General features: G+C 46.1%; 1 protein-coding gene across 1 annotated transcript in view; it reads right to left on the bottom strand.

Moving 5' to 3' along the window:
* LOC126188342 (uncharacterized) overlaps positions 1-24,804 on the bottom strand; it is an 88,026-nt gene extending 63,222 nt beyond the window's left edge. Inside the window, exon 1 of the mRNA XM_049929940.1 lies at positions 24,751-24,804. Coding sequence (XP_049785897.1) covers positions 24,751-24,804 — 54 coding nt within the window. The remainder of the gene's footprint in view (positions 1-24,750) is intronic.
* Positions 24,805-27,096: the final 2,292 nt, after the last annotated feature.

Here is a 27,096-nt window from a genome sequence, read left to right as displayed (position 1 = left end):
AAAAAGTCCTCGTATTTTTGTTCACTTTCACTAAGGACAGCAATGGCATCAACGAATCTTGTGACATATTCTTTCACTCTGAATTTTAATCCCATACTTAAACTCTTCTTTTCTTTCTGTCATTTTTTCTTCGATCTATATACTGAACAGCAGCGGGAAAGATTAGTTATCTATCTTCCACTCTTTTTAATCCGAGTGCCTCGTTATTGGTCTTCCATTCTTCTTCTTCCCCCTTGGCTGTTTTATGTATTATATATTACGCGTATTCTCCTACAGCATAATCCTGTTTTTAATCACGTTGAGGTTGAAGCTCTATTGTCTGTTTGCTTTCAAAATAAAGTATGTTTTTGGGTGGGGTCCGCCTTTAGCAAAACACAATTTTGTTTATCCCAGAAATGTTTCACTACAGTTGCAGCATCATTAGTGGATTTTATTATTATGACTTTTAAACATAAGGAATGTTATTTACTGTTTAAATACATGTAAATACACTCCTGGAAATGGAAAAAAGAACACATTGACACCGGTGTGTCAGACCCACCATACTTGCTCCAGACACTGCGAGAGGGCTGTACAAGCAATGATCACACGCACGGCACAGCGGACACACCAGGAACCGCGGTGTTGGCCGTCGAATGGCGCTAGCTGCGCAGCATTTGTGCACCGCCGCCGTCAGTGTCAGCCAGTTTGCCGTGGCATACGGAGCTCCATCGCAGTCTTTAACACTGGTAGCATGCCGCGACAGCGTGGACGTGAACCGTATGTGCAGTTGACGGACTTTGAGCGAGGGCGTATAGTGGGCATGCGGGAGGCCGGGTGGACGTACCGCCGAATTGCTCAACACGTAGGGCGTGAGGTCTCCACAGTACATCGATGTTGTTGCCAGTGGTCGGCGGAAGGTGCACGTGCCCGTCGACCTGGGACCGGACCGCAGCGACGCACGGATGCACGCCAAGACCGTAGGATCCTACGCAGTGCCGTAGGGGACCGCACCGCCATTTCCCAGCAAATTAGGGACACTGTTGCTCCTGGGGTATCGGCGAGGACCATTCGCAACCGTCTCCATGAAGCTGGGCTACGGTCCCGCACACCGTTAGGCCGTCTTCCGCTCACGCCCCAACATCGTGCAGCCCGCCTCCAGTGGTGTCGCGACAGGCGTGAATGGAGGGACGAATGGAGACGTGTCGTCTTCAGCGATGAGAGTCGCTTCTGCCTTGGTGCCAATGATGGTCGTATGCGTGTTTGGCGCCGTGCAGGTGAGCGCCACAATCAGGACTGCATACGACCGAGGCACACAGGGCCAACACCCGGCATCATGGTGTGGGGAGCGATCTCCTACACTGGCCGTACACCACTGGTGATCGTCGAGGGGACACTGAATAGTGCACGGTACATCCAAACCGTCATCGAACCCATCGTTCTACCATTCCTAGACCGGCAAGGGAACTTGCTGTTCCAACAGGACAATGCACGTCCGCATGTATCCCGTGCCACCCAACGTGCTCTAGAAGGTGTAAGTCAACTACCCTGGCCAGCAAGATCTCCGGATCTGTCCCCCATTGAGCATGTTTGGGACTGGTTGAAGCGTCGTCTCACGCGGTCTGCACGTCCAGCACGAACGCTGGTCCAACTGAGGCGCCAGGTGGAAATGGCATGGCAAGCCGTTCCACAGGACTACATCCAGCATCTCTACGATCGTCTCCATGGGAGAATAGCAGCCTGCATTGCTGCGAAAGGTGGATATACACTGTACTAGTGCCGACATTGTGCATGCTCTGTTGCCTGTGTCTATGTGCCTGTGGTTCTGTCAGTGTGATCATGTGATGTATCTGACCCCAGGAATGTGTCAATAAAGTTTCCCCTTCCTGGGACAATGAATTCACGGTGTTCTTATTTCAATTTCCAGGAGTGTATTAGTTTCTAAATCGTAATTACAAACTTTGAAGAGCACATAAAATTACGTATTCATACCTACTTACCACATGGTGTGGTTTTCCTGCTGTGTTACGTTTTTACAGTGTCAGTTTTGCGTAAATATTTTGCCTACATGAAGTTGTATATAGTTGCAGGTGATAAATTGTAAAGAAAAAAATAGTAAAAAACCCACAGATGATGCTGCAGCTGCAGTAAAACATGTCTGGGACAACAAACAAATTTTGCTAAAGGCGGATCACACCCAAAACCATATGATCCTGTTTTTCTCAGAAAGTCGAACATCTTGCCCCATTTTACATGCCCAAATGGTATTTCCAGTTCGACAAATCCTATGAACGTTTTCTTGTTCAAAAATGGTTCAAATGACTCTGAGCACTATGAGACTTAACATCTGAGGTTATCAGTCCCCTAGAACTTAGAACTACTTAAATCTAACTAACCTAAGGACATCACACACAGGCATGCCCGAGGCAGAATTCGAACCTGCGACCGTAGCAGTCGCGCGGTTCCGGAATGAAGCGCCTAGAACCGCTCGGCCACAGCGGCCGCCAATTTTCTTGTTATTGTTCGGCAAAAGTTCAGCTGCAACGTTGGTACCTTTCACCGTTCTACAAGAAATTTCCTAATTTACAGTATTTTGTTACGACAAACTATAGTTTACCACGGCTGAAGTAACGACGGATCTATTAATTTAACATAGTATTTTTTAAACATATAAATCTAAGAGCAAAAAACTAAGAGTTTAGTAACAGAACAATTCAAAACAATAAAGTGTTAACATAGTCTTGACTTGTATTTGAAATAATTTGTGCGTATAAATTACAGATAAACTGTGTTTCCTGAAAAAGAAACTGGGACCTTTACACGAGAGATCTCTATATTATGAAGCTCTGACGCCAAATTCAAGTTCAACCCAGAAAGTGTGACGAGCAAAGCTAACGTGCTCGCTGCTCGTCCGCCACACTCTGACGCGGCCGTTTCACTGCTCTCTTTCACAGCCCCTGGGCTGAAGACGCCGTGACCGACCACTGCTACACCAAGTGGCCACGTTGTATACACTTCAGGTGAGATACGTGTGTATGTGTTTTACGAAGCGATCATTTGCCAAATTAATTTATAACGTTTTCTTGAGTACTGCAGCTGAAACCGCTTTATAAAGACCCGACAACAGTTCCGGTTCCTTGAAATATTCATTATTACGAATGAAAACTGTTAGCAGGTACATAGATCAGGGGTTTTTTGTTTTCGTAATCGTCCTCTCCCCCCCACCCCGTCCCCCCTCCTGCCACCTGGTCTTGATGACAGTGCAATGTAGTCTTCACATGAGCTTCGCAAGTCAGAGAAAAAGAGAGGAAAAGGATAAAATCAACTTTAAAATAATGCGTTTATTTTCTTAGATCTGTGCATCGATATCTACAAATTTGTTATTCTTTTTTAAGACGTGTGTTGCTCATGAGGATAATCACGTATTAAACGGATTAATACTTTAGTATATGTCTAAAAAGCTTAGACAATATTTCAATAGGCTTCACTTCTGGAGGAAGTCTAGTGGAAGCTACAACTTTTATACATTATTACACTGCTGGCCATTAAAATTACTACACCACGAAGATGACGTGCTACAGACGTGAAATTTAACCGACAGGAAGAAGATGCAGTGATATGCAAATGATTAGCTTTTCAGAGCATTCACACAAGGTTGGTACCGGTGGCGACACCTACAACGTGCTGACATGAGGAAAGTTTCCAACCGATTTCTCATACACAGACAGCAGTTGATTGGCGTTGCCTGGTGAAACGTTGTTGTGATGCCTCGTGTAAGGAGGAGAAATGTGTACCATCACGTTTCCGACTTTGATAAAGGTCGGATTGTAGCCTATCGCGATTGCGGTTTATCGTATCGCGACATTGCTGCTCGCGTTGGTCGAGTTACAATGAATGTTAGCAGAATATGGAATCGGTGGGTTCAGGAGGGTAATAGGGAACGCCGTGCTGGATCCCAACGGCTACGTATCACTAGCAGTGGATGTGACAGGCATCTTATCTGCATGGCCACGTCGCCATCGATGAGTCAACAGATGGGGACGTTTGAAAGACAACAACCATCTGCACGAACAGTTCGACGACGTTTGCAGCAGCATGGACTATCAGCTCGGAGACCATGGCTGCGCTTACCCTTGACGCTACATGACAGACAGGAGCGCCTGCGATGGTGTGCTCAACGACGAACCTGGGTGCACAAATGGCAAAACGTCATTTTTTCGGATGAATCCAGGTTCTGTTTACAGCATCATGTTGGTCGCATCCGTGTTTAGCGACATCGTGGTGAACGCACATTGGAAGCGTATATTCGTCATCGCCATACTGGCGTATCACCCGGCGTGATGGTATGGGATTCCATTGGATACACGTCTCGGTCACCTCTTGTTTGCACTGACGACACTTTGAACAGTGGACGTTACATTTCAGATGTGTTACGACCCTAGGCTCTACCCTTCATTCGATCCCTGCGAAACCCTACATTAAAGCAGGATAATGCACGACCGCATGTTGCAGGTCCTGTACGGGCCTTTCTGGATACAGAAAACGTTCGACTGCTGCCCTGACAAACACATTCTCCAGATCTCTCACCAATTGAAAACGTCTGGTGAATCGTGGCCGAGCAACTGGCTCGTCACAATGCACCAGTCACTACTCTTGATGAACCGTGGTACCGCGTTGAAGCAGCATGGGCAGCTGTACGCCAAGCTCTGTTTGACGCAATGCCCAGGCGGCCAGAGATGGTTGTTCCGGGTACTGATTTCTCAGGATCTATGCACCCAAATTTCGTGAAAATGTAATCACATGTGAGTTCTAGTATAATTATTTGTCCAATGAATACCCGTTTATCATCTGCATTTCTTCTCGGTGTAGCAATTTTAATGGGCAGTAGTGTAGTTAAGTTTCAGCAAAGCTCTTTAGTACACAATACTTACCTTCAGTAGAAATCTACCTTTAGTAGAAATCCGAATGAGGGATGACAGACATTTACAATCACAGAACGCAATGATAACAGTTGATGTAGTGAATAATAGCGTAATGTAAGACCGCAATAGTTTCTGTCTTGCACTAAATGACGGCCATAATCGCATTAGTCTTTGACGTTTGGGACACAGGTGTGAGTAATGACATTAGCTCGCTGTCGGATTTGATCCACGACGCTGCTGCCACCACAGCAGCCTATCAAAGAGTTGGGCAAGCGGTGCAGCGCTCTATTCTAACGAGGGAACCTCCCCATCGCACCCCCCTCAGATTTAGTTATAAGTTGGCACAGTGGATAGGCCTTGAAATACTGAACACAGATCAATCGAGAAAACAGGAAGAAGTTGTGTGGAACTATGAAAAAATTAATAAAATATACAAACTGAGTAGTCCATGTGCGAGATATGCAACATCAAGGACAATATGAGCTCGGGAGCGTGTTGGTCCCGTGGTTAGCGTGAGTAGTTGTGGACCAGGAGGTCCTTGGTTCGAGTCTTTCCTCGACTGAAAATTTTACTTTCTTTATTTTCGCAAAGTTATGATCTGTCCGTTCGTTCATTGACGTCTCTGTTCACTGTAATAAGTTTGGTGTCTGTGTTTTGCGACCGCACCGCAAAACCATGCGATTAGTAGACGAAAGGACGTGCCTCTCCAATGGGAACCGAGAACATTTCATCGCAAGGTCATAGGTCAACCGATTCCTCCACAGGAAAACACGTCTGATATATTCTATACGACTCTGGTGACGGCATGTGCATCACATGACAGGAATATGTTGTCGACCCACCTAACTTGTACACTTAGCGAATGGGTAAAAAGATTCTTCTACCTTGCCCGATTTAGGTTTCCTTGTGGATGTGATAATCACTCCCAAAAAAGTGATGGGACCATAAGAATTGGTCACATAAACTGAAAATAAAAAATTAAACTTTTCACTCGAGAGAGGACTTGAACCTAGGACCTCTCGTTCCGTAGCTGCTCTCGCTAACCACGGGACCACGGCCCTCCTTGACTCCCATTTTCCTTGATGTTGCCTATCTTCGCATGGACTACTCAGTTTGTATATTTTACTAATTTTTTTGATAGTTCCACACAACTTCTTCCTGTTTTCTCGATTGATCTGTGTTCAGTTTTTCAAGGCCTATCCACTGTGCCAACTTATAACTAAACCTGAGGGGGGTGCGATGGGGAGGTTCCCTTGTAAGTAGACCTTCAGTGGCTGCAGCTTACGGAACCTCTTGAGGGCATGAGCTTTTAGCCTTTGTACTGCATGGGTAGCTCAGGGATTAAATCCTCAGAACTCTCATTGACTGAATTGTAAAACTGAAGAATCTGATAAGAGAATACGTTCTCGTAGACTGTGCTAGCAGATAAAATTGGTCTCTGCGAAAGACGTTCCAAAGTTACAGGAAAGTCTTTGGAACAATGTTTTGTCAAATTACTTATATTCTCCACAACAGAACTGATGAATGACGCACAGTTACATCCATATCCGCTGGTAACAGAGAATGAGATTATCGCACAGTGACAAGTTACGGAATTATTTGCAATAGTCGTAAAGGAATGTGACAGTCAAATGGTTCAAATGGCTCTGAGCGCTATGGGACGTAACTTCTGAGGTCATCAGTCCCCTAGAACTTAGAACTACTTAAACTTAACTAATCTAAGGACATCACTCACATCCATGCCCGAGGCAGGATTCGAACCTGCGACCATAGAGGTCGCGCGTTTCCAGACTCTAGCTCCTAGAACCGCTCTGCCACTACCGGCCGGCTGTGACAGTCAACTGGAAAGTTGTGGAACTAATCATTTACTTCATGGGTGAATACATCTTGTCAATAGACGGTAGATCTACACATGTTCCAGGCCGAATATGCGAAGTAAAGTTGCCGATCTGACTTACTTGGTTAACAATGTGACGGAGTTTTATAGCTGACAGGTGTTCTGACAATCATGGAAAGTGAAGGAAGTAGTGTAAAAGGCATAAAGAAACGGGAATTTCCCAAAGTGGCCATGTCGTACATTCCAGATGACATACGTGTGAGTGTTTTACGAAGCGATCATTCGCGAAAAATTTTTAAAGTTGAGTATTGAAACCGCTATACAGGGTGTTACAAAAAGGTACGGCCAAACTTTCAGGAAACATTCCTCACACACAAAGAAAGAAAATACGTTATGTGGACATGTATCCGGAAACGCTTACTTTCCATGTTAGAGCTCATTTTATTACTTCTCTTCAAATCACATTAATCATGGAATGGAAACACACAGCAACAGAACGTACCAGCGTGACTTCAAACACTTTGTTACAGGAAATGTTCACAATGTCCTCCGTTAGCGAGGATACATGCATCCACCCTCCGTCGCATGGAATCCCTGATGCGCTGATGCAGCCCTGGAGAATGGCGTATTGTATCACAGCCGTCCACAATACGAGCACGAAGAGTCTCTACATTTGGTACCGGGGTTGCGTAGACAAGAGCTTTCAAATGCCCCCATAAATGAAAGTCAAGAGGGTTGAGGTCAGGAGAGCGTGGAGGCCATGGAATTGGTCCGCCTCTACCAATCCATCGGTAACCGAATCTGTTGTTGAAAATCTGTTGTTGAGAAGCGTACGAACACTCCGACTGAAATGTGCAGGAGCTCCATCGTGCATGAACCACATGTTATGTCCTACTTGTAAAGGCACATGTTCTAGCAGCACAGGTAGAGTATCCAGTATGAAATCATGATAACGTGCTCCATTGAGCGTAGGTGGGAGAACATGGGGCCCAATCAAGACATCACCAACAATGCCTGCCCAAACGTTCACAGAAAATCTGTGTTGATGACGTGATATCACAATTGCGTGCGGATTCTCGTCAGCCCACACAAGTTGATTGTGAAAATTTACAATTTGATCACTTTGGAATGAAGCCTCATCCGTAAAGAGAACAGTTGCACTGAAATGAGGGTTGACACATTGTTGGATGAACCATTCGCAGAAGTGTACCCGTGGAGGCCAATCAGCTGCTGATAGTGCCTGCACACGCTGTACATGGTACGGAAACAACTGGTTCTCCCGTAGCACTCTCCAAACAGTGACGTGGTCAACGTTACCTTGTACAGCAGCAACTTCTCTGACGCTGACATTAGGGTTATCGTCAACTGCACGAAGAATTGCCTCGTCCATTGCAGGTGTCCTCGTCGTTCTAAGTCTTCCCCAGTCGCGAGTCATAGGCTGGAATGTTCCGTGCTCCCTAAGACGCCGATCAATTACTTCGAACGTCTTCCTGTTGGGACACCTAAGTTCTGGAAATCTGTCTCGATACAAACGTACCGCGCCGCGGCTATTGCCCCGTGCTAATCCATACATCAAATGGGCATCTGCCAACTCCGCATTTGTAAACATTGCACTGACTGCAAAACCACGTTCGTGATGAACACTTGTAACAATAATGTACCTATAATAATTTTTTTCTTTATGCATTTAGATAAATGTTTCTTTCTGAATTTATGTAAAATAATGTAAATATTATTTTGGATTTTTTTTTCTTTTCGTGTCATGTTAAAGAAACTGTACACAACTTTTGAAATGAATGTCATTACTTATGTTAGATTTCAAGCAATTTGATAACCAAAGGAAAGTGTATTTAATGTTAAAACTATTGTATGATGTGAAAATTGTAATTTAAACACTTGGTCCATACGTAGGTAATGCATTAGAATATGTGTAGTAGAAAACCTGTGGTGAATACCCTACCTGTAGGGGAGCGGGAAAGGTGGATGCACGGGATGCGCGGGAAAACGCACACTGACGCGGTTCGGCACAACGGGCTCAGTAACACAGTCGGAGTTGAGCATCGGTCAGAGGAACATGTACTGTACCGAGGAGGCTATCTAGGAAAAGTGGATTCCATTGAGTCTCGGATGGGCCGATTCCGACGACTACTTGGCATGGCTATATTCTCAGGCACAAAACTGGAAAGATTACGACGCCAAGAAGAATGAAAGTGCCGATACTGTGAGAGCCTTAGCCGTGTTTGCATGTGTGCTGTGCTGCCCGCTATCTCGCTGCCCGCCATCCGCCGCAACGACGTGCACAGGTCAAACATTTATTTCATCTTTAGAAGTGTATTTGTGTGGACCAGTGTCGAAACTGTTTTGACTGTTCAATAATAACGTGACTTTTACCAGAATTGCTTTAGCCGTCACTTATCCTTATCATTGACCTAGACAGGGTCCTTACCACATATTGTGCAACCCGAGTATCCCGAACTGAAAGTTTACAGTTAGTACTAAATTATCTGCAGACCAATTCATGCTATAAAGACGTTCAAGGATAGGAGTGCAAATGTAAATGTTAGTAAAGAACATCAGTGTGATTATATTGAAAGATAAATTTTGAAGGGAGTTAGCAATGTTATTTAATTGATTTGTGACTAAAATAATTATAACTAAGTAATTCAAAATAAAAAGGAAAAGAGTCGTTATCCACAGATTGACAATTTTGAGTGTTAAATCAACTTCAGGACTTACTAGTTTCAGTATAACAACCATAACAGTTTCAGGGCCCCCCCCCCATTCTCTTGCCTATTCTTGCAAATTTGGAAGTGTACTGATCAGAATTGAACAGTAAAATTAATTTCTATATTAAACCTAAGTATATAAGTATTTTTTCCAATTTTAATAGTGACATTGTATGTGTGTTTTCAAAATTGCTGATTCTAGGGTAATCTATGCCCGATTTCAGTCTGATCAATATACAAAGTGCAGCTGGTAGTAATCATTGCTGTGTGGTGTTGTGTAATTTTAGCTCGTACAAATTAGTACAAAAGAAGAAAACCTTAGTTCAGGAGATTCTTTCTGGTTCTAAATTTTGCTATAAAACGCAACATTACTACGCGTCATTATGCTTGTACATGCTACCACTTGTACAGGGAAAAACTCACTCAATGCCTAATTAGGCTGGCGACCGTATTATTAATCATTGGCAATATCTACTGTGTGTACTTCTTGTCCATACGAACGCGTAATTATACTTCACATTTGCTTGACACATCACTGTAGTTACTAACTGAATATAAGTCCGAATTGCTTCCATTAGGTACACGCGGTCAACTTATGTACTAAATCCTTGTTTACAATGTGAAGCCCGTGAACTTATTACAGTACAGGCTTTATTGAGCTAACGCACGTCCGACAGGGCGGGAGTGTTACACACTTACCTGTTGATGCTACGTACTGATGTGCTTGATGCTAGTACTGTAGAGCAATGAGTCGCATGTCAACACAAGCACCGAAGTCAACATTACCTTCCTTCAATTGGGCCAACTGGCGGTGAATCGAGGAAGTACAGTACATACTGACGAAACTAAAATGAGCTCTAACATGGAAATTAAGCGTTTCCGGACACATGTCCACATAACATCTTTTCTTTATTTGTGTGTGAGGAATGTTTCCTGAAAGTTTGGCCGTATCTTTTTTGTAACACCCTGTAGAAATATCCGACAACATTACCGGTTACTTGGAAGATTCATCATTGTGAATGAATTCGGTTAGCCTGTACATTACATAGGTCAGGGGTTTGTAGTTTCTATAACGGTCCTCTCCTCTCCCCCCCCCCCCCCCCCCCCCGCCCCGTCCTCTCTTGCCACCTGGTATCGGGATTCTCCTCAATGTTCTGGGAGCGGATTGTGGGAAGAAGCGCCCACCGAGCGACTGGAATCTGCATCACAATGGGCGCGCGGTCGGCAGCCCCTGGCTTTGGACAGCGTGGGGCGGATGAGAGGGTGGCCGTGAGGCGGTCGGCTGCCCCGCCGTGACCTTACGCAGGCGAGCGAACACCGGGAAGGCCGCAGCGGCGGATGGCTCAGCACCAGCGAGAGTGCCGCGCTTGAGCGCCCGAGACAGAGGAAAGGGCAGAAGAGTCTGGAGAAAAAAAAGAGCTTCCCTCACTACAGCCGAGCAGTTCTGGCTCAACGAACCACTGTGAGTCAGTCGAGCGTGGGAGACTGCGTCGTCTCGTACGTGTTATTATACAGTGCGGATGAGCGCAATGTGAGCACGACAATTCTAATGTTATTCTGTGTCTCTCTCTGAGAGAAAATGGGAGTTACAAAGAAATTGGTACCCAGTCTAGCCAAACAGCCACTTCCTACGAATAACGCGACAGACGTGGTAATTATAGCTTCCGCGTTCGTTCACCGGCAACAGCTAATTGTGGGCCCACTCTGCCTGGGCCTTTATTCACCTTCACAGTGGTGTTCTGACCACGTTGGACATGAAAGACGCGTAAATTACGCTTCGGGTGCTTCCGCAGTGACAGGAAGCTGGGTATCTTGTTCGGAGCCAAAACTGAGGGCAGGTTCCGATTTCTAATGTACCTATTTTTCCACATATTTTTCTGCTTTAACCTGAAATTGGCCCACGTAAGAGGCCTGCCGTCGCAAACGTAGAAGATACCACACCCCGCGCTTCTATGTATGGTCTGTATAGTCTACTGACATCGCGTGAAACAATAGGGAAATCACTCCGTAATACTTAGGCTCGACGAAATGTGAATATAACAAGAGATTAAACATTTATTTACAGAAAAATATTGACACTGATACTTACTTTTTACGCCTACGTCCCTTCACAAAAGTTATCTCTCAGAGGTACTAAGGTGAGAAACATTTGGAAGGAGCTGAAAGAATAGGTGTTCAAAACTTACTCCTTTCTTTACCGAAAAAAATTTTCGCGCGACCCAGTAGGGAATTACAAAATGTGTCAATAAAGGGATTGAATAAGTTGACGATTGAAACTTCCTGGTAGATTAAAACTGTGTGCCAGGTCGAGACTCGAACTCGGGATCTTTGCCTTTCGCGGGCAAGTGCTCTGCCAACTAGGCTATCCAAGCACGACTCACGCCCCGTCCTCACAGCTTTAATTCCGCCCAGTACCTCGTCTCCTGCCTTCCAAATTCGCAAAGTTCTCCTGCATACATAGGTAGCTGATTCCACTTATGATTCATTGACACACTGTGTTGTGTATTCTGTCTGTATTGAACCGGGGACCTAGAAACCACGGAGAGGCTTCGTTCCGCCGTAGCCCTCAGTGATTCACAACTCCACAACACGCCACAGCAGTCCGCCCGCTTCACCACGGCCCCCCACAGGACCCACCGTTATTGTGCACATCGGCCCCCAGTGGATCCCCCCCCCCCCCCACCTCGGGAACGTCTCATACTAGGCGAGTGTAGCCCCAAATGTTTTTGTGGTAGAGTAATTAAGGTGTACGCATATTTGGAGACAGTCTTTGCGTAGTAATCGCCGACATAGTGTAACTGAGGCGGAATAAGGGGAACCAGCCGGCTTTCGCCGAGGCAGATGGGAAAACGCCTCAAAAACCATCCACCGGCTGACCGGCTCACCGGACGTCGACACTGATCCGCCGGGGGGATTCGTGCCGGGGACCGGCACGCCTTCCCGCTCGGGAAACAGTGCGTTAGACCGCGCGACTAGCTGGGAGGGCTCATTGACACATTAGTCAAAGAATATCACGTTTCTTGTTTTTTGCGACGTGCACAGTTTTATATTTTTGAACAGTACTACACTCCTGGAAATTGAAATAAGAACACCGTGAATTCATTGTCCCAGGAAGGGGAAACTTTATTGACACATTCCTGGGGTCAGATACATCACATGATCACACTGACAGAACCACAGGCACATAGACACAGGCAACAGAGCATGCACAATGTCGGCACTAGTACAGTGTATATCCACATTTCGCAGCAATGCAGGCTGCTATTCTCCCATGGAGACGATCGTAGAGATGCTGGATGTAGTCCTGTGAAACAGCTTGCCATGCCATTTCCACCTGGCGCCTCAGTTGGACCAGCGTTCGTGCTGGACGTGCAGACCGCGTGAGACGACGCTTCATCCAGTCCCAAACATGCTCAATGGGGGACAGATCCGGAGATCTTGCTGACCAGGGTAGTTGACTTACACCTTCTAGAGCACGTTGGGTGGCACGGGATACATGCGGACGTGCATTGTCCTGTTGGAACAGCAAGTTCCCTTGCCGGTCTAGGAATGGTAGAACGATGGGTTCGATGACGGTTTGGATGTACCGTGCACTATTCAGTGTCCCCTCGACGATCACCAGTGGTGTACGGCCAGTGTAGGAGATCGCTCCCCACACCATGATGCCGGGTGTTGGCCCTGTGTGCCTCGGTCGTATGCAGTCCTGATTGTGGCCCTCACCTGCACGGCGCCAAACACGCATACGACCATCATTGGCACCAAGGCAGAAGCGACTCTCATCGCTGAAGACGACACGTCTCCATTCGTCCCTCCATTCACGCCTGTCGCGACACCACTGGAGGCGGGCTGCACGATGTTGGGGCGTGAGCGGAAGACGGCCTAACGGTGTACTGTGGAGACCTCACGCCTCACGTGTTGAGCAATTCGGCGGTACGTCCACCCGGCCTCCCGCATGTCCACTATACGCCCTCGCTCAAAGTCCGTCAACTGCACATACGGTTCACGTCCACGCTGTCGCGGCATGCTACCAGTGTTAAAGACTGCGATGGAGCTCCGTATGCCACGGCAAACTGGCTGACACTGACGGCGGCGGTGCACAAATGCTGCGCAGCTAGCGCCATTCGACGGCCAACACCGCGGTTCCTGGTGTGTCCGCTGTGCCGTGCGTGTGATCATTGCTTGTACAGCCCTCTCGCAGTGTCCGGAGCAAGTATGGTGGGTCTGACACACCGGTGTCAATGTGTTCTTTTTTCCATTTCCAGGAGTGTATCATCTGCATCTACATATAAGTAGATACAGCGCAATTCACGTCGGCGTGTGGCGGAGTGTACCCCTTACCACGGCTAGTCATTTCCTTTCCTGTTCCACACCCAAACAGAGGAATGGAAAAACGACTGTCTGTATGTCCTAATTTATCGAATCTTATCTTCGTGGTACTTACACGCAATTATGTTGGAGTCAGCAGAATCGGAATGGATTCAGCTTCAAATTTTCTCAATAGCGTTCCTCGAAAAGAACGTCACCTTCCCTCCAGGGATTCCCATTTGAGTTTCCGAAGCATCTCCGTAACACTGGCGTGGTGATTGAATCTACCAGTAACAAATCTAGCAGCCCGCCTTCGATGTCTTCCTTTAAACCAGGCCTTCACAACATACGTGCTCGCAGAGCGAGCTGTGAGCAGCCAGGCGCGAGCACGGAGCAGCGCGACCACGCTACCCCCACTACCGGACCAGAGCGGAGAGTGGGGAGGGTCACGTGGGGCACACAACAGCTGCCGCCAGTCAATGTAAATCCGCGGCCACCTGCAGGGATATCACTCACGAATTATTACTGTGACAAATGAAACAAATAAAGGAGAATGTACACGTGCCGCATAATTTTTTTAGCTTAGTGTATGCCTCTACATTCGTATTAATTTGTGAACTGTTACACAATAAAAGGCGTCACTCAAGTGTGGGATTCTCTGTTATCTTGTACTTTTTGCCCTTTACAATTGCGTCTATGTTCGGAGTAATTGTTCTTGTGCATCGTAGGCGCAGCGTGCATTTTAAATTTCGATCACACAATGCGTTTCTCAGGCGCGTCTTGTTACATTTCATTACAGAGAACAGTTATTCACAAACATACATGGAACCGAACATTGATATTATTGTAGCCGCCAGTTTGTGCAAACGAGGAAATCTATCCTGAGGGGGCCGGCCGCGGTGGTCTAGCGGTCCTGGCGCTGCAGTCCGGAGCCGCGGGACTGCTACGGTCGCAGGTTCGAATCCTGCCTCGGGCATGGGTGTGTGATGTCCTTAGGTTAGTTAGGTTTAAGCAGTTCTAAGTTCTAGGGGACTAATGACCTAAGATGTTGAGTCCCATAGTGCTCACAGCCATTTTTATCCTGAGGGAAGTGTCTGTAAAATTCCAAAATGTTTTTCTTGTTCTGAAATTTGTCTCTGTATTCTCTGTCACACTCCAGGTCAATAATTTCTAGTTGCAGCTCAGGACGAATCTCTTCAATATTCGCTCAATATGGAGAGGAGAACAGATCAGAATCACTGTCTAGTGCTGTCACATCTTGAAAGCGTTGATCAAATTCTCCGTTAAGGGTAACTAAACTATGTGAATAACGTTCACAGTCTTTGTGAACATCTTGCATGGATGATAATTTAGGAAAATGAGCTAGATTTCCTGTTTCCAGCTGACTCACCCAAAGTGTCAATTTCATTTTAAAAGCTTGTATTCGATCTATGAAATGAGTAATTAGCAGATCTTTACCTTGTAGTGAAATGTTCAAAGCATTCAGATGGCTAGTTAAATCTGCTAAGAACGCGAGATCACATTTCCATGAAGGCTCTTTCAATTCAGGAACACACGTGTTATTTATTTCCATGAAAAAATGGTTCAAATGGCTCTGAGCATTATGGGACTTAACAGCTGTAGTCATCAGTCCCCTAGAACTTAGAACTACTTAAACCTAACTAACCTAAGGACATCACACACATCCATGCCCGAGACAGGATTCGAACCTGCGACCGTAGCAGTCGCGCGGTTCCGGACTGCGCGCCTAGAACCGCGAGACCACCGCGGCCGGCTATTTCCATGAACATATTTATCTCATCTACTAGACAAAAATTCGATTTGATAATTCGCCACGACTAAGCCAGCGGACCTCGCTGTAATAAGGCAGGCTACCATACTGGTTTTCTACATCCTCAAGAAAGCTTTTAAATTGTCTGTATTGTAGCCCATGCTTCTTTATACAATTGGTTTTACGAACAACAACACTCATCACATTTCTTAGAGTGATACTCTTTGCACTGGTGGATCACACAGTGAACGCCCCTTATTTCATTCGGCACAGTCAGTTTTTGCATTTTCTCCTTCAACAGCGCAACGAAACCTAATTTCTTCCCTGTCATCGCTGGTGCACCGTCTGTAGACCCTGAAACTAAAGAATTCCACGACAATCCTATATTTTCAACACTTTCTTCAACACTACTTGAAATATCACCTCCGGTTTTAGTGTTCTTCATGGCTACTACATCGAGGAGCTCCTTCCTCACCTGAAGATCTCTATTAACACCTCTAATAAATATGGAAAACTGCGCTGTTCCAGTGGTATCAACACTTTCGTCCAGAGCTAGACAATACGCCATAAAATCTTTATAGATATTTGGAAGCTGGCTCTGGTCGTCGTCTGCCATGTCCTGTATGTGACGCATAATGGTCATGTCAGATAATGGCACAATCCGAAACTGTTCAACTTGAGATGGACACAAATGTTCCGCTGCAACTACCAAACATCTTTTATTAAATCGCCATCAGTGAAGGGGCGCAGGGATTTTTCTAAAAACAAAGCAATTTTGTAGCTCACTCTGAGAGCTGCCTCAGTTGATTTTTCTTCGTCATCCAGATCTTCTTCGGATAGCTTCCTTTTAAGTTTAATAACTTCCTGTGCACGATCTGGTCCATCACATTTTCCACTTCCGTAGTCTTTCGCGTGGTACGACATATAATGTCGCTGCAAATTAAATTTCCTAAAAGAATTCAGCGTTTTGTGACATACTAAACATTTTGCAACACCATCTTTTTCTGTAAACAGATACAATTCCTCCCAATGGGCGTTGAACTGCGAAAGCATGGTTGGGGTTACACAACGGCGACTTGACATGATTCTTAACCAGCGAAGAGACTGTTACAGCTGATCGTAGTACTTTTAACGTTACACAGTCGGCGCGAATTCGATAGGCACGCTGCGGCCCTATTCATACGTGCGCGCGCATTTCCCCTCCCTCCACCCCCCTCCCTACTCCGCGACCTTGCACCTGCTCGCGAGCACGTGCCTGAGCAGACGCGAGTACTCGCGCTCAAAACCGGCCAGTTGTTAAGCCCTGCTTTAAATCGACCCGCTGCATATCGCGAACACTCGTACAGTACTCAAGAACTGGTCGCAGTAGCGCCCTATATGCGATCTCCTTTACAGATGAACCACACTCTTCTAGAATTGTTCCTGTAAACCGAAGTCGATTATTTGCCTTTCCTACCACAATTCTCATATGCTCGTTCCATTTAACTGAGATTTGCGACGTTAAGCCCAGAGTTTTAAGCGACGTGACTGTGTCACACAGGACACTACTAATGCTGTATCCGAATATTACTGGTTTGTTTCTCCTACTCATCCGCATTAACTTACATTTTTCTACATTTACTGCCATTCATCACGCCAACTAGAAATTTTGTCTAAGTAATCTTGTATCCTCCTATAGTCACTCAACTACACCTTATCATATTCCACACCATCATCAGCAAACAACCGCAGATTGCTGCCCACCCTCTCCGCCAAATATTTTATGTATGTAGAGAATAAAAGTGGTCCTATCTCACCTCTCTGGGACACTCCAGACGATACTCTTATTTTTTATGAACACTCACCGTCGATGACAACTCACTGGGTTCTACACTCCTGGAAATTGAAATAAGAACACCGTGAATTCATTGTCCCAGGAAGGGGAAACTTTATTGACACATTCCTGGGGTCAGATACATCACATGATCACACTGACAGAACCACAGGCACATAGACACAGGCAACAGAGCATGCACAATGTCGGCACTAGTACAGTGTATATCCACCTTTCGCAGCAATGCAGGCTGCTATTCTCCCATGGAGACGATCGTAGAGATGCTGGATGTAGTCCTGTGGAACGGCTTGCCATGCCATTTCCACCTGGCGCCTCAGTTGCACCAGCGTTCGTGCTGGACGTGCAGACCGCGTGAGACGACGCTTCATCCAGTCCCAAACATGCTCAATGGGGGACAGATCCGGAGATCTTGGTGGCCAGGGTAGTTGACTTACACCTTCTAGAGCACGTTGGGTGGCACGGGATACATGCGGACGTGCATTGTCCTGTTGGAACAGCAAGTTCCCTTGCCGGTCTAGGAATGGTAGAACGATGGGTTCGATGACGGTTTGAATGTACCGTGCACTATTCAGTGTCCCCTCGACGATCACCAGTGGTGTACGGCCAGTGTAGGAGATCGCTCCCCACACCATGATGCCGGGTGTTGGCCCTGTGTGCCTCGGTCGTATGCAGTCCTGATTGTGGCGCTCACCTGCACGGCGCCAAACACGCATACGACCATCATTGGCACCAAGGCAGAAGCGACTCTCATCGCTGAAGACGACACATCTCCATTCGTCCCTGTGTGCCTCGGTCGTATGCAGTCCTGATTGTGGCGCTCACCTGCACGGCGCCAAACACGCATACGACCATCATTGGCACCAAGGCAGTAGCGATTCTCATCGCTGAAGACGACACATCTCCATTCGTCCCTCCATTCACGCCTGTCGCGACACCACTGGAGGCGGGCTGCACGATGTTGGGGCGTGAGCGGAAGACGGCCTAACGGTGTGCGGGACCGTAGCCCAGCTTCATGGAGACGGTTGCGAACGGTCCTCGCCAATACCCCAGGAGCAACAGTGTCCCTAATTTGCTGGGAAGTGGCGGTGCGGTCTCCTACGGCACTGCGTAGGATCCTACGGTCTTGGCGTGCATCCGTGCGTCGCTGCGGTCCGGTCCCTGGTCGACGGGCACGTGCACCTTCCGCCGACCACTGGCGACAACATCGATGTACTGTGGAGACCTCACGCCTCACGTGTTGAGCAATTTGGCGGTACGTCCACCCGGCCTCCCGCATGCCCACTATACGCCCTCGCTCAAAGTCCGTCAACTGCACATACGGTTCACGTCCACGCTGTAGCGGCATGCTACCAGTGTTAAAGACTGCGATGGAGCTCCGTATGCCACGGCAAACTGGCTGACACTGACGGCGGCGGTGCACAAATGCTGCGCAGCTAGCGCCATTCGACGGCCAACACCGCGGTTCCTGGTGTGTCCGCTGTGCCGTGCGTGTGATCATTGCTTGTACAGCCCTCTCGCAGTGTCCGGAGCAAGTATGGTGGGTCTGACACACCGGTGTCAATGTGTTCTTTTTTCCATTTCCAGGAGTGTATGACGATGGTAGTAGTTGTGTGCTTTGCACAACTATGTTTTCACAGACGCACGAATCTCTACTAACTTTTGCACGTTCGCTTTGAACCGAGAGTGCAACAGCCCGTCCTTCCTCAACCTTTTCCGAATGGTGGGTCTTTCACGTCCTTAATCAACTTAAACTTTGTCCATAGTTCCTTTACGTTGATGTTACTGGTACTAAGTGATGTAACGTCACTGTCTGAGACGCTAAAATTGCTTATCTGCTCTTTCTAGCAGAAACACTCTTCTAGCCCTCTTAACTGATTTATTATCTTTCGTAGTGATAGTTCTTGTAATGACATCATGAGCTCTAATCCCCGTTTCTATACTGGCGTTAAGGTTCAGCCTGTTTATGCGAGGTGCATTCAAGTTCTAAGGCCTCCGATTTTTTTTCTAATTAACTACTCATTCGAAATCGATGAAACTGGCGTTACTTCTCGACGTAATCGCCTTGCAGACGTACACATTTTTCACAACCCTGACGCCATGATTCCATGGCAGCGGCGAAGGCTTCTTTAGGAGTCTGTTTTGACCACTGGAAAATCGCTGAGGCAATAGCAGCACGGCTGGTGAATGTGCGGCCACGGAGAGTGTCTTTCATTGTTGGAAAAAGCAAAAAGTCACTAGGAGCCAGGTCAGGTGAGTAGGGAGCATGAGGAATCACTTCAAAGTTGTTTTCACGAAGAAACTGTTGCGTAACGTGAACTCGATGTGCGGGTGCGTTGTCTTGGTGAAACAGCACACACGCAGCCCTTCCCGGACGATTTTGTTGCAGTGCAGGAAGAAATTTGTTCTTCAAAATATTTTCGTAGGATGCACCTGTTACCGTAGTGCCCTTTGGAACGCAATGGGTAAGGATTACACCCTCGCTGTCCCAGAACATAGACACCATCATTTTTTAAGCACTGGCGGTTACCCGAAATTTTCTTGGTGGCGGTGAATCTGTGTGCTTCCATTGAGCTGACTGGCGCTTTGTTTCTGGATTGAAAAATGGCATCCACGTCTCATCCATTGTCACAACCGACGAAAAGAAAGTCCCATTCATGCTGTCGTTGCGCGTCAACATTGCTCGGCAATATGCCACACGGGCAGCCGTGTGGTCGTCCGTCAGCATTCGTGGCACCCACCTGGATGACACTTTTCGCATTTTCAGGTCGTCATGCAGGATTGTGTGCACAGAACCCACAGAAATGCCAACTCTGGAGGTGATCTGTTCAACAGTCATTCGGCGATCCCCCAAAACAATTCTCTCCACTTTCTCGATCATGTCGTCAGACCAGCTTGTGCTAGCCCAAGGTTGTTTCGGTTTGTTGTCACACGATGTTCTGCCTTCATTAAACTGTCGCACCCACGAACGCACTTTCGACACATCCATAACTCCATCACCACATGTCTCCTTCAACTGTCGATGAATTTCAATTGGTTTCACACCACGCAAATTCAGAAAACGAATGATTGCACGCTGTTCAAGTAAGGAAAACGTCGCAATTTTAAGTATTTAAAACAGTTCTCATTCTCGCCACTGGCGGTAAAATTCCATCTGCCGTACGGTGCTGCCATCTTTGGGACGTATTGACAATGAATGCGGCCTCATTTTAAAACAATGCGCATGTTTCAATCTCTTTCCAGTCCGGAGAAAAAAAATCGGAGGCCTTAGAACTTGAATGCACCTCATAGCTACAAGGTCTAAGAAATTTACACTGCTTCTGGGCTGCCCAGGTAGCTGCTCAAGACAGTTTTCAGAAAACTTCTTCAAAATTATTTCTCATGACTGTCCGTATGTAGCCCCTGAAATGAATACATAGACATCTCATTCTGTACCATGTAGGATAAAGTCGCCGCCTACTAGTATCGCATGCTCTGGGTATTTACGCGCTACTGAGCCCAGACTGTCTTTGAATGACTCTACAACCGTCACAGCAGAATCGAATGTCCAGTAAAAACATCCAGTAACTAATTTGGTTTCGCCTATACCTGTTGTACGCGACGAGATAACTTCACTGTCAAATTCAACTTCGACCAGAATAGAGACAATATTTTTGTCAACTGCAATGAACACTCCGCCTCCTACATCCTCTAATCTGTCTTTCCGATGCACGTTCCATGACTCGCTAAATATCTCAGAACTTTCCAATTCGGGTTATCGGCAGCTCTCGGTCCGGAGAATAATCTAAGCGTGTGAAGTTTTCTGGAGGGCAGTAAATTCGGGAACTTTGTGGCGAACACTTCGACCATTCACTGATAAATTTTTGACAATCGAAATGTCTTCACTCTGAACACTTTCTGACTTCCTTTGAAGCGTATCGACTAGCGAGTGTTAAACAGAGTACCTCAAACTATCATCTAGCCTGAAAAAAACTCAAGTGTACTCCACAAGTACTCTGCTACCCGAGTAGCTCCTTCATTTGTGTAGTGCACCCCTGACCTATCAGTGGGATTGCTACAAATCCCTAAATGATAACGCAGGTCTACAAATCTGCAGAGAAAACCGTCACAGAGTCGACGAATGCTGTCGCTGAGACCTTCCACTCGGTTCCAAACCGAAGGACCTGATCAAATTTGGGAACAGTGCTCAAAATGCGAGTTCTTCCAGCCGCCAGTCGCCTGTATGAGCTGAGGATGGCCTCAGAACCCGTGCGACAGGCGTCGTTGGTGCCGACGTGAGTCACAACTTGTAGACGACTGCACGCTGCACTGCATAGCCGCAGGAGAGACCGCCTCCACATTTCGGATGGGGCCACCCGGCAGAAATACCGAGCGCACCTAGGCTTTCCTTCCAGTCCTGAAGGCTATCTGCCTAAGGGGCTCCATAACGACTCTAACATTGGAGCTCCCGGTAACTAGTAAACCCCTCTCCCCCGCGTGCCCTCTCGGACACAGTTGAAGTAGCGGCCACTTGTCCACTCACAGGGTGAGTGGGCGAAGCCAGCCGGCCAATCCTCGCACTGGCCCTCCGCCTCGAGCGAAGCGAAAGCGCTACCACCAGCCACTCACCATGGTGTGAGGGCAGCAGAGCACCGGGGCAAAACAAGTGACACCTGAAGTGTCCCGTGCGACGTACCAGATTCTCTGCCACAGCTACACCCCCGAGGTAGCAGCCTGAAGGTGACTGACCCCAGCCAAACGCGTTGTTCGCCAACTGCAACCACCCCTTCTGCGTCCGCACGCAGCGTGCACACATCCTAGCCATCCTAGCAAGACTAACTGAAGAAGTGGGCTATAAAAGCTGACAGATAGCTACATATGCATCCTGCTACCCTCCTGATGTATCACCAATGGACGCTGATGCCTCAATTAGCTATGTAGCTGACTGTTCAGAAGAAACGAAAACTGCGCTGCAGACTGCCTTGAATTTACAGTTATAAAATGTGAGCTTACACCTCTTGAACAGAAAAACACGCAAGAAGTTTAACAAATATTCTACGACGAAAACACGGGAAAAGATAAAACACTTAACTTCCCACTGCGTAGATGTGTCTCAGCCGAGAGCTAGAGAATCAGTGTCTGGCTTACGAAATGGGCGGACGCTTGTGTTCAAAACGAAACAAATGAGTAACTGATACGGTACACACTGATTGAATTACGCTTACAAAAACTCGAGATTAAACCTCTTAAACAGAAAAAGACTCTCGAAATTTAAGGAGTAAACTACGAGGAAAGGAGAGTAAAAGATAAACACTTAACTTGCTGAAACTTCCTGGCAGATTAAAACTGTGTGCCGGACCGAGAGTCGAACTAGGGACCTTTGCCTTTCGCGGGCAAGTGCTCTACCATCTGAGCTACCTAAGCACGACTCACGCCCCGTCCTCACAGCTTTACTTCTGCCAGTACCTCGCCTCCTACCTTCCAAACTTTACAGAAGTTCTCCTGCGAACCTTGCAGAACTAGCACTCCTCAAAGAAAGGATATTGCGGAGACATGGCTTAGCCACAGCCTGGGGGATGTTTCTAGAATGAGAGCACTTGCCCGCGAAAGGCAAAGGTCCCGAGTTCGACTCTCGGTCCAGCACACAGTTTTAATCTGCCAGGAAGTTTCATATCAGCGCACACTCCGCAGTAGAGTGAAAATTTCATTCTACGAGGGCATTTCAATAAGTAATGCAACACATTTTTTTTCTGAAACGGGGGTTGTGTTATTCAGCAATGAAATACACCAGGTTATTCCCCAATCTTTTAGCTACACAACACTATTTTTCAACGTAATCTCCATTCAATGCTACGGCCTTATGCCACCTTGAAATGAGGGCCTGTATGCCTGCACGGTACCATTCCACTGGTCGATGTCGGAGCCAACTCCATTGATTGCCGTTTTGTTTCAGGTTCGAAGTGATGAACCCATGTTTCATCGCCTGTAACAATCTTTGACAAGAAATTGTCACCCTCAGCCACATGACGAGCAAGCAATTCCGCACAGATGGTTCTCCTTTGCTCTTTATGGTGTTCGGTTAGACAACGAGGGACCCAGCGGGAACAAACCTTTGAATATCCCAACTGGTGAACAATTGTGACAGCACTACCAACAGAGATGTCAAGTTGAGCACTGAGTTGTTTGATGGTGATCCGTCGATCATCTCGAACGAGTGTGTTCGCACGCTCCGCCATTGCAGGAGTCACAGCTGTGCACGGCCGGCCCGCACGCGGGAGATCAGACAGTCTTGCTTGACCTTGCGGCGATGATGACACACGCTTTGCCCAACGACTCACCGTGCTTTTGTCCACTGCCAGATCACCGTAGACATTCTGCAAGCGCCTATGAATATCTGAGATGCCCTGGTTTACCGCCAAAAGAAACTCGATCACTGCCCGTTGTTTGCAACGCACATCCGTTACAGACGCCATTTTAACAGCTCCGTACAGCGCTGCCACCTGTCGGAAGTCAATGAAACTATACGAGACGAAGCGGGAATGTTTGAAAATATTCCACAAGAAATTTCCGGTTTTTTCAACCAAAATTGGCCGAGAAAAAAAATGTGTTGCATTACTTATTGAACTGCCCTCGTACTTAACTTGCTGCTCGATAGATGTGTAGCAGTCAAGAGCATCTGGGTCGGACTAATTTTAGTTCTGATCTTTCCAATTGCCAACTATTCATTTTTCCCCACTGCTGTGTTACAAACATTCACTTCAGAACTTTTAATTGGTCCTCTAATATGATTGGTTAGTCAGTGACGTCAGACATCGATAGTCTGTAATAAATAGAAGCACCTATCCCCACGCAAAACCAGTCGTGCCCTGAGAGGGCCGTTACAAATCGGCCGAAACGTCGGTTTTAGTTTATTATTGTTGTTAGTTTTTAGCAATGACGCGGCATAATTTTAATCACTATGACACCGACCGCGGAAGCCTACGTTCTTATATCACTTACTTTAGAAACTTAGTCAGTAATCTGTCGCTATTGTTGGAGTCCATTATATTTCTGTTAGTGCGTATCGTTTCCATTTTTTAGTCTTCTAAATATTGATACGTCGTATAATCTTGCTTGTGTGTGTGTGTATGTTGTCTATTTTGCGTTGTTGGCCGAAAGCTAACCTTCCGATAGTCTTCTTGTTGTGCTTATCTGCGATTCAGCATCTCCGCCATATGGTGAGAAGCAACTATCCTTTTCATAATATTGTTACATTCCATCGTGAATTTTCCATTGTTTAATACTCAAGTGAGACAAGCGTTGGGCAAAAATGGACTGTGGCTTTGTTTGAGGACTCACATTGACTTTCACATGAACTGATTGAAGGGTACCAAGGAAAACCAAAAGACTGAGGAACCTACCTTTCGAATGCCGGAAGTGGATCCTAACCAATGAACTTCTTCTTTCAGTCTCATGGTGCTAAGACGATGTTCCAGTGGTGAGAATAAATACGGGAGGCCCGTGTCATCCATCTTCTGCCCATCTTCTGCTCGTTTTCTAGTAACCAGATTTGAGCAGGTGAAGGAGAGTGGATTGCGGACGTTTAAGAGCGATATGGGATTTTATTCCAGCCCAACGGATCACAGTGCCAATGATAAACTTAGTCACTTAGTAATAGAATCAGTACTTCAGTGTTCACCTGCTCCACTTCAGATTCTTTCGTTTCGTACTTTTGTTGACAGTACGACCAGTGTAGGTTTAAATTAAAAATCAACTATCCCAATCTTACGTAATATTTTTTTTTTCAAAACAGTAAGGGCTCTTAAGGCAGCAGATTATGTGTAACTGCCGTCCGGAGTGGCCGAGCGGTTCTAGGCACTACAGTCTAGAAACGCGCGACCGCTACGGTCGCAGGTTCGAATCCTGCCTCGGGCATGGATGTGTGTGATGTTCTTAGGTTAGTTAGGTTTAAGTAGTTCTAAGTTCTAAGGGACTGATGACCTCAGAAGTTAAGTCCCATAGTGCTCAGAGCCATTTGAACCAATATGTGTAACTCGTAAGAATCAAATTATCGTACTCTTTTTGAATGTTAGGTTATGTGATCAATTGCTGCTCTCAAAGTTATGAAAAAAGAATTCTACTAGCCTTTGTATTTCTACAGAAGCGTATTCGTCGGTATGTAGAGAGAAGATTGCAACATGCTGAAAAACAGACTATAGTAAAATATCTGATGTTCTACGTTCATTGTCTATTTCGCAGCTCCAGTCATAATTTGATGAAACTGTTTGTTGACCACTGGTGTTTCTTAGCTTAGTCCTGTTCAACTTACACAAGACCTGCCAAACCAGCTAGAACTCGACTATATAAGTCACACTTAAGGCAATGGATGTAATTATGAAAAAGTTAGTCTACAGTGCCTAAAAATTTATAAAACAGTTTCAGAAGTTTACAAACGGTATTTTTTGGAAGAAATACGCAGTCAGTGGTTTTAAAACAGATTTTATGGTCCATATAGTTGTTCATATTTTTAATTTTACGGTTAGTTTCGGTTCAATCGAATCATTTTTAGATCTACTGATATGATTGATTGTTTCATTGAATCGAAACCAGTCACATCATTAGAAAGAAACAAACCAAGTTCATCAATTTAGTGTTACAGTGAGTAATTAGACATAAAACAGAATGAAAACATCAACTTTTTTCTTTATTCTCCTAGATTCAAGACAGATTTTGACACGTCCCTATTCATCCCAAAGACCAACAAACAGAAAAGAATGATGAGGTTAACAGCAAGTTTTTAATTTTTATGCTGTAAAAGCACCAACTAATCTTCTTAAAAGTTTAAAGTAAGGAACAAGAACTATTATCACATATAACTTTGGATTTCATATTTCTTTTCAATATGATAATTTCTTTTTCCTTTAAATCTGTTTCTCTTCACACCATTTTACGGCACTGTAGTCAAAGTGTCTAACTTCAACGTAGATTCCTGGCACTGCCAGGGATTTCTTGTTGGCGGGAGGACTGGTCAGGAGTGTTCCCATCCTCTCGATTTTAGCTGACGAGCTACTTGAGTGAGACAGAGCGACTGCAATGTCTGGGAAGCCGAGAGCTTACCCTACGCCCCTCCATACCGTATCTGAATGACGCCATTGGCAGAGGATGAAACGTTGATCCGTTGGTTCTACGAGGGTGTGATGAAAAGTAATGTCTGCCAACTTTTAATTCTGTTCTCAATAACGGTTGAGGTTTACAGGACATACACATTACTTGGTCGACTTTCTCGCTTCGTTGACACGAGCTGCAACTATCTGTCGCTTCGAATTGGTGAGTGTAACATAACTGTATCTGAGCTTGAGTAACAACGTACTGCAGTCGCTCAGAAAACTGGCAGCGACAGTTCGAAGAATTCGTGCACACGTGGAGAACCCTCCCATCCAACACGACATTGCCGGACCACACACGGGCGCTGAGACATCGGGAACAATCCGACGCCTTTGGTTCTTTTTTATAATCTCCACTGGGCCCCAAGAGACATCCATCTGTTTTCAGAATATAAAGAACACTTTCGAAGACTTCACTTTAGTAGTGATGTAGAGGTTCAAGCAGAGGTGGGTTTGTCGCCCCGTCAACAAATATTCTACAATGACGGTATCAAGAAACTGGCCTCTCGTTGGGAGAAATTTTTTCGTCGCCAGGATGATTGTATAGATAAATAAATTTTTAGACATGAACAATGAAGATGTAGAATGTTAATAACGTCTGTG

This window comes from Schistocerca cancellata, chromosome 5, assembly GCF_023864275.1.
Source record: "Schistocerca cancellata isolate TAMUIC-IGC-003103 chromosome 5, iqSchCanc2.1, whole genome shotgun sequence".
NCBI lineage: Eukaryota > Metazoa > Arthropoda > Insecta > Orthoptera > Acrididae > Schistocerca > Schistocerca cancellata.
This window is presented reverse-complemented; position numbering and strand designations above follow the sequence as displayed.